The sequence below is a fragment of the Garra rufa genome, chromosome 14 (genome assembly GCF_049309525.1).
Source record: "Garra rufa chromosome 14, GarRuf1.0, whole genome shotgun sequence".
Taxonomy (NCBI): Eukaryota; Metazoa; Chordata; class Actinopteri; order Cypriniformes; family Cyprinidae; genus Garra; species Garra rufa.
Genome location: NC_133374.1, coordinates 22,254,013 through 22,273,084, shown reverse-complemented (window position 1 = coordinate 22,273,084; position 19,072 = coordinate 22,254,013). Strand labels below are relative to the sequence as shown.

Here is a 19,072-nt window from a genome sequence, read left to right as displayed (position 1 = left end):
GGGATCCACTTACACAGAGTTTAACTATCATACTGCTTATAGTTATTAATTCACATGTATATAAAATGAGCCAAATGAGTGGACAGTAGCTGACAGTGGGCCAGTGGGCACAGTAATTTAATGACTTTCTTTTAATTTAAGAGCATTTCCTCTTAAAATGCATTAAATTAATTGCCTTTAATTTGATTAATTATTCAGAATATCATTAGATTACAAAATGTAGTTGATTGACAGCTCTACTGAAAATCTGTAATGTACATTGCTATTCAAATGTTTGGGGTCGGTAAGTCTCTCATGCTCACCAAGGCTGCATTTGTTTGATCAAAAAATAAAGTACAAAATTTTACAAATTAAAAAAAAAATAATTAAAAAGGTAATTGCGACATTTGTCTCAAAATTATGACTTTTTACTCGCAACTGCGAGTTTACATCTTGCAATTCGGACTTTTTTTCCTCAGAATTGCATTATATAAACTTACCTTTGCGAGAAATAAAGTCAGAATTTTTCTCACAAGTGTGACTTTATCTCACAGTTTTTTGCAACTGCGAGTTTATATCTTGCAATTCTGACTTTTTTCTCAGAATTGCGTTATACAGACTAACAATTCTGACTTTTTCTTTTTTTTATAAATGCAACTTTTATCTCACAATTCAGATTTTTTTTCTTGCACTTGTGAGTTTATATCTTGTAATTCTGACTTTTTCTCATTGTAAACTTACAATTGCGAGAAATAAAGTCAGAATTGCAAGATAAAAATGGGCAATTCTGACTTTTTTTCTTACAAATGTAACTTTTAATGACAATTCGGTCTCTCTTCCCGCACTTGAGAGTTTATATCATGCCATTTTGACTTTTTTCTCAGAATTGCGTTATACAAACTTGTAGTTCTGAGTTTTTTTTTCAGAATTACATGATATAAACTTACAATTGGGAGAAATAAAGTCAGATTTTTTTTCTCACAAGTGTGACTTTATCTCACAGTTCTGTATCTCACTGTTTTTTTGCAATTGCGACTTGATATCTTGCAATTCTGACTTTTTTTCTCAGAATTGCGTTATACGGACTTACAATTCTCACTTTTTCTTTTTTTTATATAAATGCAACTTTTATCATACAATTCAGACTTTTTTCTTGCAACAAGTTTATATCTCGCAATTCTGATTTTTTTTTTCAGTATTACATGATATAAAAGTACAATTGTGAGAAATAAAGTCAGCATTGCAAGATAAATCTTGCAATTCTGACTTTTTTCTCACAAATGTGACTTTTTCATCTCACAATTCTGTCTTCTTGCCATTGCAAGAAAACTTGACTTTTTTTTCTCAGAATTGTGTTATACAAACTCAAACTCAGAAGAACATGATACAAACTCCATTCTGACATTTTTCTCACAAATTCGACTTTTTATCGAACAATTCAGACTTTCTTCTCGCAATTTCAAATTTCTGTCTTAGAATTACATGATATAAAGTCAGAATTTTTCTTATGAATGCAACATTATTTTACAATTCTGGATTTTTTCTTGCAACTGCGAGTTTATATCTCACAATTCTGCCTTTTTTTCACAGAATTACATGATATAAACATACAATTGCGAGAAATAGTCAACACTGCAAGATAAAAACTTATTTATATCTTGCAATTCTGACTTTTTTCTCAGAATTACTTTATACAAACAACTCTCTTTTTTCTGAATTACATGATATTAACAATTCAATTACAAGAAATAAAGTCAGAATTTTTTCTCACAAATGAGACTTTTTATCTCACAATTCTCTTTTTTCTCGCAATTGGAAGTTTATATCTCACGATGAATACTCTTTATTGACATTTATCTCACAAATGAGACTTTTTAATCTAATTCAGATTTTCTTCTCGCAATTCTGATTTAGAATTACATGATATAAACTTACAATTGCTAAAAACAAAGTCTGACTTCTGACTTTTTGTCTTACAAATGCAACTTTTCATCTCACAATTCTTTTTTTCTCGCAATTGCAAGTTTATATCCTGCAACTGGCATTTTTTTCCTCAGAATGGCATTATACAATCTCGCAACTCTGACCTTTTTAAAAAAATTCATGATATAAACTTACAATATTACAAGAAAATTGAGAGATAAAAACTTTATATCTCGAGATAAGGTTCTTGCAATTCTGACTTTAAATTTTGCAAGTAAATATTAATAATAATATATATTAATATATTACAATTCATAGAAAAATAGACAGAATTTAGAGTTTGTATCACACAATTCCAATAAAAATAACAATTGTGAGATAAAAACTTACTTTTTAAATTCAGTGGTGGAAACGGGCTTCCATAGTTTTCTATGTGAATATATTTTAAAATGTAATTTATTCACTTGATGGCAAAGATGAATTTTCAGCAGCAATTACTCCAGTCGTCAGTGTCAAATTATCCACAGAAATCATTCTAATATCATTAGTAAAAAAAACTTTTCTTATAAATGTCTTTACTGTCACTTTTGCCCAATTTAATGCACCCTTGCTGAATATAAGTATTAATTCCTTTCAAATAAATAAAATCGTACTGACCCTGAACCTTTGATTGGTGATGGCCTGACAATCTAGTGAATATTCCCAACCCCATATTTACCAGTATTATTGAGTCCAAACAGCAGTGGACATGATATAGCAAAAGACAGTATCCAGACGACAGAAATCATGACTGTGACCCTCCTCTTGGAGCTGTAGCGTGTGTTGTACAACATAGGCATTGCTACAGCTGTGTACCTGTGGGAGATACAAGACAAAAATGGATTTGTTTGTTATCCTACAGAACTTGTATGACCTGTATCATATTCCTGCATGCCTCTGAACACAATTTTCCAAATATACCCATAATCATGTGACCTATGATGTATAGAACCGAATATCGGTGCTTCCCATGACCTCTGTAATCCTTTCTAGTCTTTCCTTCTTGTATCCGATTACTTAATATATAAATAGAGGACATGTTTAAAATGAACTGCTATTGATTTTGCAAGTATTTCTTACTATTCTGAGCTCATGTGACATTGTAAATGACAATGTACAATGAAATTGTTGTTTTCTATATATAACAACAACCTCAGCAGCAAATCTGGTTTATTTTCAGGTGTGCAGAAGCTGAGTTGGTCCCTCGTTTGAGCTGAGCAAGTCAGCATTAGACCGCTCTAATAATGGCAGTGCAGAAACACCTACCTGTCGATACTGATGGCACATAGATTGAGTATGCTCGCTGTACACATCATCACGTCCAGGGTGACAAAGATGTCACAATGGATTGTGCTGAACCGCCACTCTCCCACCACCTGGGACGACAGACATGGAGAACTAAACGCTCTGCTAATTGTAGAACAATACATCTGAATGCAAATCTATACTGTTTGCTTGCACATATGCAATAGTTAGCTACTTGCCAGAAGTACTCTGGCAATCATTGCATATTACTAACTTCTTTAGATTATAAATATCCATGCTAAGGCCACAACCGCCTGTCTTTCTCGTCTGCAAGTCTACGGGAGTCGATTTGAAACAGCCACTCGAATAATGTTTAAACCAATAAAATATTGGCATTTTCTCTGGTTTATGCGGTAATACTGGCAGAAAGAAGCAATATAGCACAGGTCAGCCTCGTCCACAGTTCGCATCTCCTGAGTTAGCTGGCAGAGCTTTCTGAGCTGCCTCTGAGTAATGTGTGTCCTCAGGCAAGCCGAGGGACTCAGAAACCTCTTGATGGTCTTAGGTCCCCGCCTCTGGAGTTTGCATCGCTGTCATTGATTAAAGAATTATTTGACACCTCTAATGAAAGCGGCTGTGAGTTGCCGGAATCAGTTCATCACCATATCACTAAACTCAGATGAAATGAGCCTCACCGCTATCATTCTCAGACATTGCTAGTGATCAAAACATGTCCTGGCACTAATGAAGGGAGAGTAAGAGAGAGCGAGGTCCGTCAAACAAGCATGTAGTGTGAGCAGAAATAGAAACTTTTTAAATTGGTGTGCATAGAAAGAGCTAATCAGTATGGAAGCTTGCTTCTTCCATGGATTAAAAAAAGGTCATTGCGATTTCTTTTTATTCTCACAATTTTGAGTTTATATATCACAATTTGGACTTGTCAGAATTGTGAGAAATCTCGCAATTGTATTTTTATTTTTTTTTAAAGCTGTTTTTTCGTAATCGAAACAGGCTGCCATGAGAATGCATTTAAATTTCTATTTGTGACCCTGGACCACAAAACCAGTCTTAAGTAGCACGGGTATATTTGTAGCAATAGCCAAAAATACATTGTATGGGTAAAAATTATTGATTTTTCTTTTATGCCAAAAATCATTAGGATATTAAGTAAAGATCGTCTTGGTTACGTATGTAACCCTCGTTCCCTGAAGGAGGGAACGGAGACGTCACGTCGGAGACCGACGAATTGGGATATCGCTTTAGAGATACCAATCCTCTTCGTGTGTAAACTAAACGAGCCAATGCACATTGGCATGCATGATTGCATCCAGCTGTCGCTGATCACAGCGTGAGCATAAATACACAGCAGGTGCAATGCATAGACAGGATTTCGCTGAGGAGCCGAGCTTGGGTCCGGCCGCACAGCGGTGGTACAGCAGCTGAGGCGACGGGACGTGACGTCTCCGTTCCCTCCTTCAGGGAACGAGGGTTACATACGTAACCAAGACGTTCCCTCTCAGTCGGTCTCTACGACGTCACGTCGGAGACCGACGAATTGGGATCCCTAGCAAAGCGCCGCAGCTGCTGCCCCCCTCCAGTGTCCTGAGCAAGCCACCTGGCCTCCAATTTTTGCTAAGGCCAAGGGCGGATCAGAAAAGACCAGTCACTGTATAACATAGCACTACCTACTTAGTGAAGCTGGAGCACTGGGAACGTGCGGAGCTCCCACCCATCCCGCAGGAGGTTCGGAGCAATACGCATATGGCTCAATTAGGACATATGGAAGAATGGAGGTGATTGAACCCTCGTGAAGATGGTAGAAGGTTACCGGGGAAACACGGTCTCTGTGGGTACCGTGGAAGACATATGGGATTCACTTAAGTCTCTCATGTATCCTAAGCCTTCTATCGGTTCTAAAGATTCATCGAGAGAGGCCTGGCGCCTAGACGCTCCGCTACGTCTGGAGCCGAGGAAGGAGGACTCGACAGGGTCTTCATGGACACTCTGGAGAAGATAGCAAGCCGACCTGAGCCAGTGCCTCTCAGTGCTTCTACCCGTTTGAGGTGAGAACACAGGAGGAGACTGGCTCTACACGAAGGCTATAAAACCTAGCGAACGTGTTAGGGGTCGCCCAACCCGCAGCTCTACAAATGTCAGATAGCGAGGCGCCACGAGCCAGCGCCCAGGAGGATGCAATACTCCTAGTAGAGTGAGCTCGCAACCTGAGCGGGCAGGGCACGCCCTGAGCTTGATAAGCCAAGGCGATGGCATCCACTATCCAGTGTGCCATCCTCTGCTTGGAGACGGCCTTCCCCTTCTGCCGTCCTCCGTGACAAATAAAGAGCTGATCTGAGGTCCTGAAGCTTTGCGTCCGGTCGACGTAGCATCTTAATGCTCGGACGGGACAAAGCAAAGCTAGGGCTGGGTCTGCCTCCTCCGGGGGCAGCGCTTGCAGGCTCACCACTTGGTCCCTGAAGGGAGTAGTGGGAACCTTGGGCACGTAGCCAGGCCGGGGCCTCAGGGTTACCTGGGAATCTGCCGGCCCGAACTGAAGGCACGAATCGTCGACCGAAAACGCCTGCAGGTCCCCTACCCTCTTGATGGAGGCCAATGCCAGCAGGAGCAGAGTCTTCATAGAGAGATACTTCAGCTCGACTGACTGTAAAGGCTCAAAGGGGACCCGCTGTAGTGCTGTGAGCACCAGAGACAGGTCCCAAGAGGGTACGGAGGGGGGCCTAGGAGGATTTAACCTCCTGGCTCCCCTGAGAAACCTGACGACCAGGTCGTGCCTACCTACTGACCTTCCTTCAACGGGGTCATGGTTTGCAGAAATAGCGGCCACATAGACCTTAAGGGTGGAGGGTGACAGCCTACGCTCCAACCCTTGCTGCAAAAAGGTAAGCACGACTCCGACCGAGCATCTTCGGGGATCCTCATTTCTTGAGAAAGCCCATTCGACGAACAGGTTCCACTTCAAGGCGTAAGCATGTCTCGTGGATGCAGCTCTCGCCGAAGTGATGGTGTCTACCACTCCTTGGGGTAGATCACTCAGAACCTCCGCGTCCCGTCCAGGGACCAGACATGTAGTTTCCAGAGGTCTGGACGCGGGTGCCACAGGGTGCCCCGTCTCTGAGTCAGTAAATCCTTCCTCAGAGGAATCCGCCAGGGAGGGGCTGTCGCGAGGAGCATCAGTTCTGGGAACCAGGTCCGAGTAGGCCAGTAAGGCGCCACTAACAGGACCTGCTCCTCGTCCTCCCTGACCTTGCACAGTGTCTGTGCGAGAAGGCTCACTGGGGGGAAACGCATACTTGCGAAGGCCCCGTGGCCAGCTGCATGCCAGGGAGTCCGTGCCGAGTGTACCCTCGGTCAGGGAGTAAAAGAGCTGGCAGTGGGACGTCTCTGGGGAAGCAAACAGGTCTACCTGAGCTTTCCCGAAACGTCTCCAGATCAGCTGGACCGACTGGGGATGGAGTCTCCACTCTCCGGGAAGCGCAGCTCGTGAGAGCTCGTCGGCTGCACGGTTGAGCAAACCCGGAATGTGAATGGCACGAAGCGACCTCAGATGCTTCTGACTCCAGAGGAGGAGAGAACGGGCGAGCTGCGACATGCGACGGGAGCGTAGACCACCTTGTCGGTTGATGTACGCAACGGTCGCAGTGTTGTCCGTACGGACCAGCACGTGTTTGCCTCGAAGGCGCCCTTTGAGACGGTTCAAGGCAAGGCGTACTGCCAGCAGCTCTAGGCAGTTGATATGCCAGTGTAGCTGGGGGCTCGTCCAAACCCCCGACACTGCCTGCCCGTTGTACGTGGCTCCCCAACCGGTGGTGGAGGCATCCGTGTGTACCACAGCGTGCCTGGAGACCTGTTCTAAGGGAACTCCTGCCCGAAGAAAAGCTAGGTCTGACCACGGGGTGAAGGTTAGGCGACAGGCCGAGGTTACTTTGACCCGGAGAGTGCCGCGCTGCCACGCTCTCCTCGGGACTCGGCCATGAAGCCAGTGCTGAAGTGGCCTCATATGGAGCAGGCCAAGCGGTAAGACTGCCGTAGCTGCTGCCATATGCCCCAGGAGCCTCTGAAACTGTTTCAGTGGGACCACTTCTCTGCTCTTGAACGTATTCAAGCAGTTCAGCACCGACTGAGCCCGCTCTTGCGTGAGGCGAGCTGTTTGGCTGACCGAGTCCAGTTCCACACCAAGAAAAGAGATCCTCTGCACGGGGGAGAGTTTGCTCTTTTCCCAGTTGACCCGAAGGCCCAAGCGGGCGAGGTGTGCCAACACCAGGTCCCTGTGTCCGCATAACTGCTCTCGAGAGTGTGCTAGTATCAGCCAGTCGTCGAGGTAGTTGAGGATACGAACGCCCTGTTCCTTGAGGGGAACAAGGGCCGCCTCCGCGACTTTCGTGAAGACACGGGGGGAGAGGGACAGCCCGAAGGGCAGGACCTTGTACTGATATGCTCTGCCTTCGAACGCGAACCGCAGAAATGGTCTGTGGCGCGGAAGGATCGAAACATGAAAGTACGCGTCCTTCAGGTCGATCGCTGCGAACCAATCCTGGGGACGAACACATCTGAGGATGTGTTTTTGTGTGAGCATTCTGAAAGTTAGCTTGTGAAGAGCTCGATTCAAGATGCGCAGGTCCAGGATCGGTCGTAAACCGCCGCTTTTCTTGGGTACTATGAAGTAGGGGCTGTAAAACCCTGTCTTCATATCGGCTAGAGGGACCGGCTCTATTGCTTTCTTCGCCAGCAAGGTAGCAATCTCTGCCCGTAGGACAGGGGCATCTGCTACTTTCACTGTAGTGAAGTGGATGCCCCTGAACCGAGGCGGACGCCGGGCGAACTGAATCGCGTAGCCGAGCCTGATGGTCCGGAGGAGCCAGCAAGACGGACTGGGAAGCCCTCTCCAGGCCCCCAGCCAACGTACAAGAGGGACCAGCGGGACCACTGACGTACCTGCGGGAGGGCAGCGAGGTGGAACGCAGGGACCCCGCTCGGGCGTCTCTATGCCGGTCCGAAGCGGGGTCAGGGTGTCTGTGTGTGGTGTGTGCAAGACATTTACCTGCGTTCTGGCAGCTGGTGCGTGAGTAGTCCGTCTTACCGCACTCTCCAACCGCCCAGCGCCATTTGCTGGCGGGAGGGGAGAGGGGGTGAAGCCCGGGGCTAACCCGTGCAACACCCGCTGTCCCCTCTGGGGACCCAGAGATAGTAGAAACTGCTCTTTTATTGAAAATTTGGGTGTCACCGACCGTGAGGCCGATGACGGGTTTCTTAAAAGAAACTTTTTTAAAGGAAACAAAAGATTCTCCGCCCGGCCCTCCTCCGGGGGAGGGAGTGGTGCGATCACCATCTCCCGAAGAGCAGCTTCCTCCATCTCTGGGTCGCCCGTCTCAGGGACGCTTGTTCTTGCGTTTCCCACTGGTCTTGGTGGGAGCCTGGACGGGCGGGGCGGCCGCCCTGGGACCGGCTCCACGGCGCCGCCGTGAAGGCTGCTGCGCAGGCTGCTGTGGAGCGGGGGCGGAGGCAGGGGGCCGCCCTCGGCGACGAGTAGACCGAGGTGCCGCCGGCGGCTGGGTGGAGGCAGCAGCGGGAGCACGCCGGGGCAGGATATGACTGATGGCCTCAGTCTGCTTCTGGGCGGCCGAAAACTGCTGGGCGAAATTTTCGACCGCGTCGCCGAAGAGGCCGGTCTGGGACACGGGGGCATTCAGGAACCTGACCTTGTCTGCTTCCCTCATGTCGGCCAGACACAGCCAGAGATGGCGTTCCTGGACCACCATCGTGGACATCGCACGACCCAGAGACCGCGCCGTAACCTTCGTCGCTCGTAGCGCGAGGTCCGTAGCGATACGGAGTTCACGTAGAACTTCCGGGTCGTGACCACCCTCGTACAGGTCCTTCAGTGCCTGGGCCTGATGGACCTGTAACAACGCCATAGCGTGTAGGGCGGAGCCAGCAGCGCCACAAGCCGTGTAGGCACTGCCGATCAGAGCCGACGAGTGCCTACAGGCCCGGGAGGGGAGCAACGGGTTGCCCCGCCAAGTGGAAGCGGCGCCGGGACACAATTGCATCGCCACGCACGCTCCACCGGCGGGACAGCCGCGTACCCCCGCGCTGGTCCGCCATCAAGGGTGGTGAGGGAGGACGTGCCACTGGAGCGGTTTCTGGCAGTAAAAGGTGCCGTCCACGTCCCAGTAAGCTCGTCATGCACCTCCGGGAAGAAGGGCACTGGGGTGGGACGCTGAGAACCAGCGCGGGCCACCCCAAGATACCAGTCATCCAGCCGAGAGGGGTCGGGACGTGATGGAGGGTTCCATTCAAGCCCTACCCTCTCGGCGGCCCGGGAAAGCATAGCCATCATTTCGGGGTCGGTATCCGGCACCGCTGACCGCCCAGTGGACGGCAGCGATCCGGAATCGTCCTCCCCCGAGAAGTCTGGCTCACCCCCCGATGCAGCGATTGACATCCGGTCGTCAGGGGGAGCCCCAAAAGTAATGAGCGGTACCTCACGAGGAGGACCCGAACACTCTTCTGGGAGCTCCGGATGGAACGGACTGTCGGTGGAAGGAGGAACCCCCGGCGGATTACCCGCCGGGAAATTCCCCACCGTCACCGTCAGACCAGTCAGCCCTCTGCCAGAGGTAGAGTCCCCCCGGCGTTTGCCGGGGGGAACGGTAGATCTGGGCAGAGGAACTGGCACCCCGCCCCTTTGCAGGAAGCGGAGTCTGGTCCGCAGCTCCGTGATGGACATGCCGCCGCAATGACAGCATGACTCATCCACAAACGCCGCCTGAGCGTGCTCAATACCCAGACACGTCAGACAGCGATCGTGACCATCACCTGGCGCCAGGTAACGACCGCATCCAGAAACGCACGGGTGAAACGGCATTGTGTTTCAAACACCTCGTCTTTAAAAAGACGTTCACCCGTGATACTCTTTTAGAAACTGCTCAGTGCTGAAGCACACAGGGGAGATGGCCGCTGCGACACAGAAGGCAGGTAGTGCAATCCTTGACTGCGCGCTTTTTCCACCCACAGGAGACCACCACCGCTGACGCGCCGTACCGCCAACACCGCAGTGAAGAGTTCTTTCTTGTAAGAATGGCTCGTTGCGTCTCTCATTGAGAAGATCGGCTCCGATGCGAAATGCTGTCTATGCATTGCACCTGCTGTGTATTTATGCTCACGCTGTGATCAGCGACAGCTGGATGCAATCATGCATGCCAATGTGCATTGGCTCGTTTAGTTTACACACGAAGAGGATTGGTATCTCTAAAGCGATATCCCAATTCGTCGGTCTCCGACGTGACGTCGTAGAGACCGACTGAGAGGGAACATGTTCCATGAAGATATTTTGTAAATTTTCTACCATAAATATATAAAAACTTGATTTTTGATTAGTAATATGTATTGCTAAGAACTTCATTTGGACAACTTTAAAGGTGATTTTCTCAATATTTCGATTTTTTTTGCACCCTCAGATTCCAGGTTGTCAAATAGTTGTATCTCAGACAAACATTGTCCTATTTTAACAAAAAATATATAAATGGAAAGCTTATTTACTCAGCTTTCAGATGACGTAAGAATCTCAATTTCGACAAATTTACACTTATGACTGGTTTTGTGGTCCAGGGTCACATTTGATTCTTTAATTAAAGGAACAGTTCACCTAAAAATGAAAATTACCGCATGATTTACTTACCCTCAAGCCATCCTGTACATGACATGGTGTATGTGACTTTCTTCTTTCAGACAAATACAATCAGAGTTATATTTAAAAAAAAGTCTTGGCTCTTTTAAGCTTTATAATGGCAGTGAACGGCTGTTGAAATTTTGAAGTCCAATAAAGAGCATCCATCCATCATAAAAAGTACACCACACAGCTCTGGGGATTAATAAAGACCTTCTGAAGTGAACTGATGTGTTTGTGTAATCCAGTCTTCTCTTGTATTACATCAAAATCTTCAATAATTTTTCTTGACCAATCCTCGTTTTGTACTTCTAATTTGTGACTAGTGTTTTGTTTTGCTCTCTCCTCTACATTTCCGCGTTCGTCACTTCTGCGTTTACCTACATCATGCACTGGAACGCCACTGTGTGGTAACGGTTTATAAAGTTGTATATATGGATATTTTTCTTACACATGTTAATTTTGACAGCAAATTTAGACTTAGTCTTACTCACAGACTTTTGACTAAAATGGCGTTTAGTTTTAGCCATATTTTAGTCATCTGAATTGTTTTAGTTATAGCCTAGTTTTAGTCAACTAAACATAATAAGAAATGGGTTAGTTAAAGTAAAATTACCAAACTCATTGTATAGGTTTGATATTAAGATTTTTATCTTGATAGACACAGATTTAACTCAACATGTTATCTTAAAATTTATATTAAAATGAAATGAAACCACTTTTCATAAAGAAACAAGAATATGGTGGTTATTATTCATTCTTTAAAACAAATAGTTTACCACATTCTTTGTTCTTTCAAGCATATATATATAAATATATGTAAAATAATTTTTATTAGGGCTACTAAAGTGATTCAGTCAAGAGCAGTGAGTGTTTTTTTTTTTGTCTTTCTTTTGTTGCTTGATTAACATCAATGCCACAGACAATAGTAACTATAGCCTGCTGTAAATTAGCCGAATGCACTGAAGCAATGTACTGATACACGTCCAATATTCTCCCAACTGTTTACGAGTGTGTTTACATGAGTACTAGTAAAAATGGACAATTTAACATCATTTAGTGTATATTTATCCGTTCATGAGGCGCGAAAGAGCACGTATGCTGTGTGAGACGCACTGCTTTGGTGTCTGCTCTCAGAAAAAAGGACTGAATCAAGTTCTCTTTTGCATCATCAAATTTATCCATATGTCTGCTTTTCTCTTACTCCCAGATATTGTTTTATGAGACATACAGCAAGTGTATGCCAGCTTATGTCCCGCCAGATAGATAAATATATGCTACGTTACAGTTCAAATATATGCATCTAACCTCCTAACCAAACAGCAGATTCGTTCTGAATGAATCTTTTCCCAAATCATCCCACCCAAACATTTTCGTCTTTTTATTCGTTGACAAAAATGTCATAGTTTTTGTCATTCAGACCAAGTTTTGTTTCATTATCATCTTGTTTTAGTCTGTGAAAAAATGTTGACGAAAAATTAACACTCCTACACAAACGCATTGCTTAATTTTAGAAGGCCTTTATTAATCCCCTGGAGCCATGTGTAGCATGATGGATGCACTTTACTGGACTTCAAAAATTCAACACCCATTCACTGCCATTACAAAGCTTGGAAGAACCAAGACATTTTTTAATATAACCCCGATGGTATTCATCTGAAAAAGAAAGTCATATATATCTAGGATGGCTTAAGGGTGAGTAAATCATGGGGTAATTTTCATTTTTGGGTGAACCATCCCATGAAGGACAAAAGATTTAAATAGAATGAAATGTATTCAGCAACCTACAGAGGACAAGCAGTGTGAAGAATAAATGGATTGATGGAATTCCACTGCTATATGAATGAACCATGACATAAGCTGACATTTTACTGCGAGTTGTACTGTATTCTGTGTATGTGACAAATACGTTCTGAATTGAATTTGAATAATTTTTGAAATTTTGAATCTTGTTAGTGGTAGTTTGCCCATTACATTGTTGTGTCAGCAGTTGAAGGACTGATTTTATAAGTGAGGCACTGAATCATTTCCAATTCAACATGCTTTAGGCGTGGCTAATTCAATTCAAATTCATATTAATGAACCGAAAAGAGAACATTTCTTAAATTGTCAATTTGCCCCGACCCTGCAGCTAAGCTAAAGCACTTGATTTTATTCGTAAGTTCTTGCTAGGTTATTTTCATGACTCATTGTCACTGTGTTCTGAAGATACTCTGAAGTTGTTTACGGAAATTATCTTTTGAAATGATGATCTCATGGTCCCTAATAATAATACTGAGAACTTTAATATCGCAGTGCAACAACAGCAATGTTTATTTAGCTAATAAACATTTCAACCATCTCACAATAGCGCTCCTTAATTCAAACTAAATAAATGATGACCTAAGCTATTGACTGAGATTGCAGTTACTCGCTGCTGCCCTTTAGGAGGAGAAACAACGCATCACAAGATATCAAAATGCTAATTTAATACAGAGAGTTATAATAATGCTGTAAATTGAATGTGCTGCATATGAAGTGGCACTTTTGACCCATTGTTCAGAGCTCAGTTTGCGCTCACACAATCAACCTGCTTGCATTATTCTCGAGGCAAGAATTGTGGTCTATATGTACGTTACAAACCTATGGATTTTACTTGATATCTGATAGCTCTGCTAATATGTATGGCTCAGTGACATACACCAGGGAGGCTTCTCTTGGTTGAAAATAACTACTAACCCATGGCCAGGATCAGATTTTCTAGAATTAGACATGTGCTGGTGGCTACTGCAAACTGATTGGCTAGAATGAGGTTTAAGATGCTGCCTGCAGCTCTTTTTAGTTAATTCTCGCCCAGATGGACTCTAATGAGTTATGAAGAAGCTGGCAAAAGAAATTACAGTCTAATCATGTGTAATTTAATAATCTGTCCTTGCATTAATATAAACCACAGATGGTTTACTGTTAAATCATTTTAGCATCCGATCATGCTGATACTTACCTCAAGGTAAACCACCCATGGCATAACAAGTGTGGCAACCAGCAGATCAGCTACAGCCAGGCTGACTATCAGGTAGTTGGTAGTGGTCTGCAGAGCTTTCTCCCTTGATACGGCCATACACACCAACACGTTGCCGAAGACAATGACGAAAATGAGCAGCGTGAGAAGCATGGCGTAATAATTGTACTGGTGCCGCCCCCCTTGTTCCGTGCCATTGAAACCCCGGGATCCATTTTCAAAGAAGCTTTCATTATAGGCATACTCCGTGAAGACTTCCATCAGATGGTTGAAGCCAAGCCGAGACCCTAGAAGCAAAGACGAGACTTTTTAATGAAAGAAATCCAAAATTTAAGTCTTGTATCACGGTGTGTTTCTTATCAAATCAACCAGATTGCACAGTGTGTGCCACTAAGTTTTGGCATGAAAAATCAATTTCTTATTGGAACACCTGAGCAGCGGCTTTCATTAGAAAGCACAGGGCCATAGCCTTGCGCCGCATGGCACACTGTGTAAAGTCCATACTTTATTTATGGGTGATCGTTCGCACAGCTGTCCTGAAAAGCCTGTGTTTGAACTCTGGATGTGACTTGACTAACTAGGACAGTAGTCTCCTCCCTCCCTACTGTTTCCCTTGTACGATGTCCAAGAAAACAGACAGAAACATAAGCAGTATCAGATAAATAATAAGCGGACCCGGGGAGGTGAAAGCACTCCATAAAATATCACAACAAACGGGCTTGTAGTATCCCCCGTCTCAGGCAAATTGAGGAAAAAAGGAAACTGCATAGTGAGCAGTTGTTTTTCTTTCCATATTTAGCAGATTTTGCAAAATTCGTGGGAGCTCAGCACTAAATTTATTATAGCCCTAATGTGGAAATGGGTGAAATTAATTTGCATTTCATGACAAATGAAGCCATTCTGGCCATCTAAAGGATATCAAACTCAGAACAAAGATCTACTTGTCTTATCAAGGTATATTTTATGACATGAATAGCTCATTTCTTATGGCTTTGAGATAGAAAGTTTCTTTTTTTCCATGAAATATATGTAAATGGGTTTCAAAACAACACAGGACTCCATTTACTTTCATAGCATGTGTTCATTTTTGTGTTCTATTGCAGAAAAAAAGTCAAACCGGTTTGAAACGGCATACTTGAGATGGCAAATATTTCATTTTTAGGTGAAATTCTGTGGCCAAAATTATTAGAACACTATTTTAACCAGCTAAAACATGGTTTTAAGTCAGTTATTTCTCTTATATCTTTTGCTGTAGTGTGTCAGTAAGACATATCAGTTTACATTTACAAACATTCATTTTGCCATTAATTGTAATAATCCAGTGAAATTTTTGTTACATTTTTGTGTTCGCAGTTGCATTTCTTATGGCTTTGGGATAGAAGGAGCAAGGTAAGTCTTGAAGAGATTCCTTTTTATCATGCAATGTATGTAAATGGGTTCCAAAACAACACAGGACCCCATTGACTTTCAACACAAGGAAAAAAAGCAGTGAAATGTTTTATTTTCTTCTAAAATATCTAATTTTTGTGTCCCACTGAAGAAATAAAGTCATACCGGTTTGGAACAACATCCTTGAGATGGGTGAAATATACAGTGGTGGCCAAAATTATTTGAACACTAGTATTTTCACCAGCTAAAAAATGGTTATAAGTCAGTTATTTCTATCTTTTGCTGTAGTGTGTCAGTAGAAAATATCAGTTTACATTTCCAAACATTCATTTTAACATAAAATAGTTGTAATAGTCCAGTGAGATTTTTGTTTGCACAAGGAGTCTGACAACAGCCAGTGCTTCACACAGAGATCTGATCATTTTGTGTCCACAGTGTTCTAATAATTTTGGCCACCACTGTATTTACAATGAAAGTTTTATATCAAATTGTAGCATGTTGCATTTCTTATGGCTTTGGGATAGAAGGAGCAAGGTAAATCTTGAAGAGATTCCTTTTTTCCATTCAATATATGTAAATGGGTTCCAAAACAACACAGGACCCCATTGACTTTCAATGCATGGAAAAATAAGCACAGAGATGATTTTTTTTCTTAAATATCTCATTTTTGTGTCCCACTGAAGGAACAAAGTCATACCGTTTTCAAACGACATCCTTGAGATGGGTGAAATATACAGCGGTGGCCAAAATTATTAGAACACTAATATTTTCACCAGCTAAAAAATCTTTTTAAGTCAGTTATTTCTATTTTCAGTTTACATTTCCAAACATTCATTTTGCCATTAGTTGTAATAATCCAGTGAGATTTTTGTTTGCACAAGGAGTCTGACAACAGCCAGTACTCCACAAAGAGATATGATCATTTTGTGTCCACAGTGTTCTAATAATTTAGGCCACCACTGTATTTACAATCAAAGTTTTATATTAAATTGTAGCATGTTGCAAATTCCATTTGAACACATCACATTGGTCATTTTACACTGCCTTGACTGATTACGGAAATCAGAAAGATACGTAAGGGGAAGAGACACCGGCAAGAGCGCTTGAACCTTGCCGCACCTTGCATGTAACATCACTCATGGTCTAAGCAGCGCCTCGTCGGCAGATGTGCCACACAAATGAACAAATGTGCAATATGTCATCACCTAAACCATTCAATATGATAGTAAAACAAAAACGCATTCTGCTGGGAAAAACCTATACAGAAACACCATCATCACAGATATAACCCACTCTTGTGTAAAGGGACCAGCACTTATTGGTTTTTCCACATAATTGCCTCTTTAGCCTTCTCAATGGCAGTTCTGATCATGAAGGCTGTCTCAGAGTTGACACTCCCTGCCGAGTTAGAAATATGCGTCACAGTTCAACTAAATTACACTTTTTCATTTTCCCCATATCAATAATTTGTGATTGTGTTTGTTTGTAATGGGATTTTGAATCAAAACAATTCAAGATGTGCATGTATCTTTAGATTAGTTTGTTGTGTTTACAGGAACAAACACAAGTCACACTTTATGTTATGTTAGGTGTCCCATTTAGATTAAAATGTATTGCATTTGATACAGTGTAACTATTGTGTACACAACTCTTTAGGTATAGATCTGCTGCAAACATTGGGGTTATGATTATGGTTATGATTAGGGTTACTGCGGGACTCCAAATAAACAGTGTACTGTATGAACATCAGCCACCCACTGTCTCTTTTCTTCCTATAATTTCCTATTATTTACTGTCTCTAGTACAGAAGTCTATTTATCGGTCTATCTATATTTCATAATTATACTGTATAGGTATATTACATACTGCATACTACTTATATTGTGATATATTTTAACGAATTTATGTATAATGACACGTTTGATTAACATAATTGCATACTTAGTGCCGTTTGACCTATATATATATATATACATACATACATACATACATATATATATATATAAATACACTTACATACACAAATATATATACATACATACATACATACATACATGTACATACACACACACACATATATATATATATATATACACACACACACACACACACACATACACATATATATATATATATATACATACACACACACACACACACACACACACACACACACATACATATATATATATATATATATATATATATATATATATATATATATATATATATATATATATATGCAGTAAAACTAATTAGTAGTTGAAGTCTAATATAATGTAAGACCTAAAAACTACAACTCTGAAATTAAACGACTCTAAGTTCAGATTTCTTGAAAACAACAGTGACAATGTCTATATAAAACGTGTTACAACCCAATTTTCTATCCCTTACCCTCTAATTCTCTCTCTCTCGTTCGCTCCCTGTCAAATACACGCTCACACATTATCGTACGCATAGAGAAATTACAGCAATTTTGTCACTTTGAAAGGCGGTTGAATTAATTGGAAAAGATTACAGCCAGCAGTTCACACCTACTCGTCTAAAACAAATGCTTGTTTTTCCCTCACGCAGTGGAATAAAGTTTCTCTGAAAGTGTCAGCCTCAGCGAATCTCTATTAATTAGCAGCTCTACTATGCTTTCTAATTATTCAAGAAGAGAAATAAGTAGTTCACACACGAGAGAGAAGAGAAATGCCGTGCTGTACCTTCAAACCCGCAACTTTGATGCAAAGAGCGGAAGTATCCCGTTTCTTAGATTTTAAATCCACTTTTCTCCATCGGATACACTTGTCCATCCGAGCGACTGTAACTGTATTCCTCTTCTGTCTCAATTACAGCTCCACGGGTGGATACAAGCACTGTAAACCGGCGAGTACGACTACTTCCACGAGGACATTTCATTTTGGCGATTAAAAGAAGGTGAGCATGATGTAAGTAAGCTTTTCCTGGTTTTGTGGAGGTGTTAAACTACACTTAGCAGGAGCAACCCATATCCGTTTGAGTCCAGGCGGAGTGTGAGCAACGCGCGCGTGTGAGCGCAGCATCTGAGCATAACCTTCAGCATCCACTGAGGGACAATCTCAGTCCTTCCAACAGAGATTGAGAAGGTTGGAAACGAGGCGGGGCTGTTACATAAACATCAGTAAGAATAAAATACAAGTGCTGCGTTCTTTAACCACAAGCCTATTCTTTTCAAAACCCTGTAACTGATCTTTTTTAAGAAATGAATTGTTCGTAAATTAACTGTAAATTAACGAATTATTCAATCTGTTAGTATATAGGTAGGCTACTAATATATTTTATATTTTGGTTTTAAGTAAATATTTGTTTCGAATTAAAATGATTAAAATTAGTTGTAGTTGGTGATGGGGATCTATCTTTTTGTTTCATGGACCTCCAAAATGTTATGATTTATCCACCCTTTTTTTTGCTGTAAGGGTGGGCGTGAGTTGTGGCCATTTGCAAATTGTATGGGTGTGTCTTCAGGTCTTATTGCCTCTAGCTATTTTTAGTTGTAAAAAACAGCTAAGTTATCTTAATTATGAACTCATGGGTTTATAGGGCAAACCGTGTAACCGTTTACTGAACGTTGTTTTTTTTTTTTTTCGTTATTTCCCTATAGTGGTAATGAACTGAAAGTCTCACCTATAGGCTTACTTCTGTGCTGAGGAAAAGGTGCATATCAATACGTTTTTCAAAGTCAGCATTATCAAAATCCCAAACTTAAGTGATTAGGTGCTATAGATGGGTACGAGCAGTATTAATTAAGATATTAGCCTAATATTTCACCTGCCTGACTGGAAATGATAAGA

At 42.5% G+C, this 19,072-nt stretch overlaps 1 protein-coding gene across 1 annotated transcript in view; it reads right to left on the bottom strand.

The window, feature by feature from the left end:
* The window catches only part of drd2a (dopamine receptor D2a), a 29,424-nt gene extending 11,115 nt beyond the window's left edge, over window positions 1-18,309 (bottom strand). Inside the window, exons 1-4 of the mRNA XM_073817576.1 lie at window positions 17,966-18,309; window positions 13,851-14,155; window positions 3,208-3,317; window positions 2,621-2,757 (exon numbers count right to left, since the gene is read on the bottom strand). Of these exons, the coding sequence (XP_073673677.1) occupies window positions 2,621-2,757; window positions 3,208-3,317; window positions 13,851-14,129 (526 nt within the window). The 5' untranslated portion in view covers window positions 14,130-14,155; window positions 17,966-18,309. The remainder of the gene's footprint in view (window positions 1-2,620; window positions 2,758-3,207; window positions 3,318-13,850; window positions 14,156-17,965) is intronic.
* Window positions 18,310-19,072: the final 763 nt, after the last annotated feature.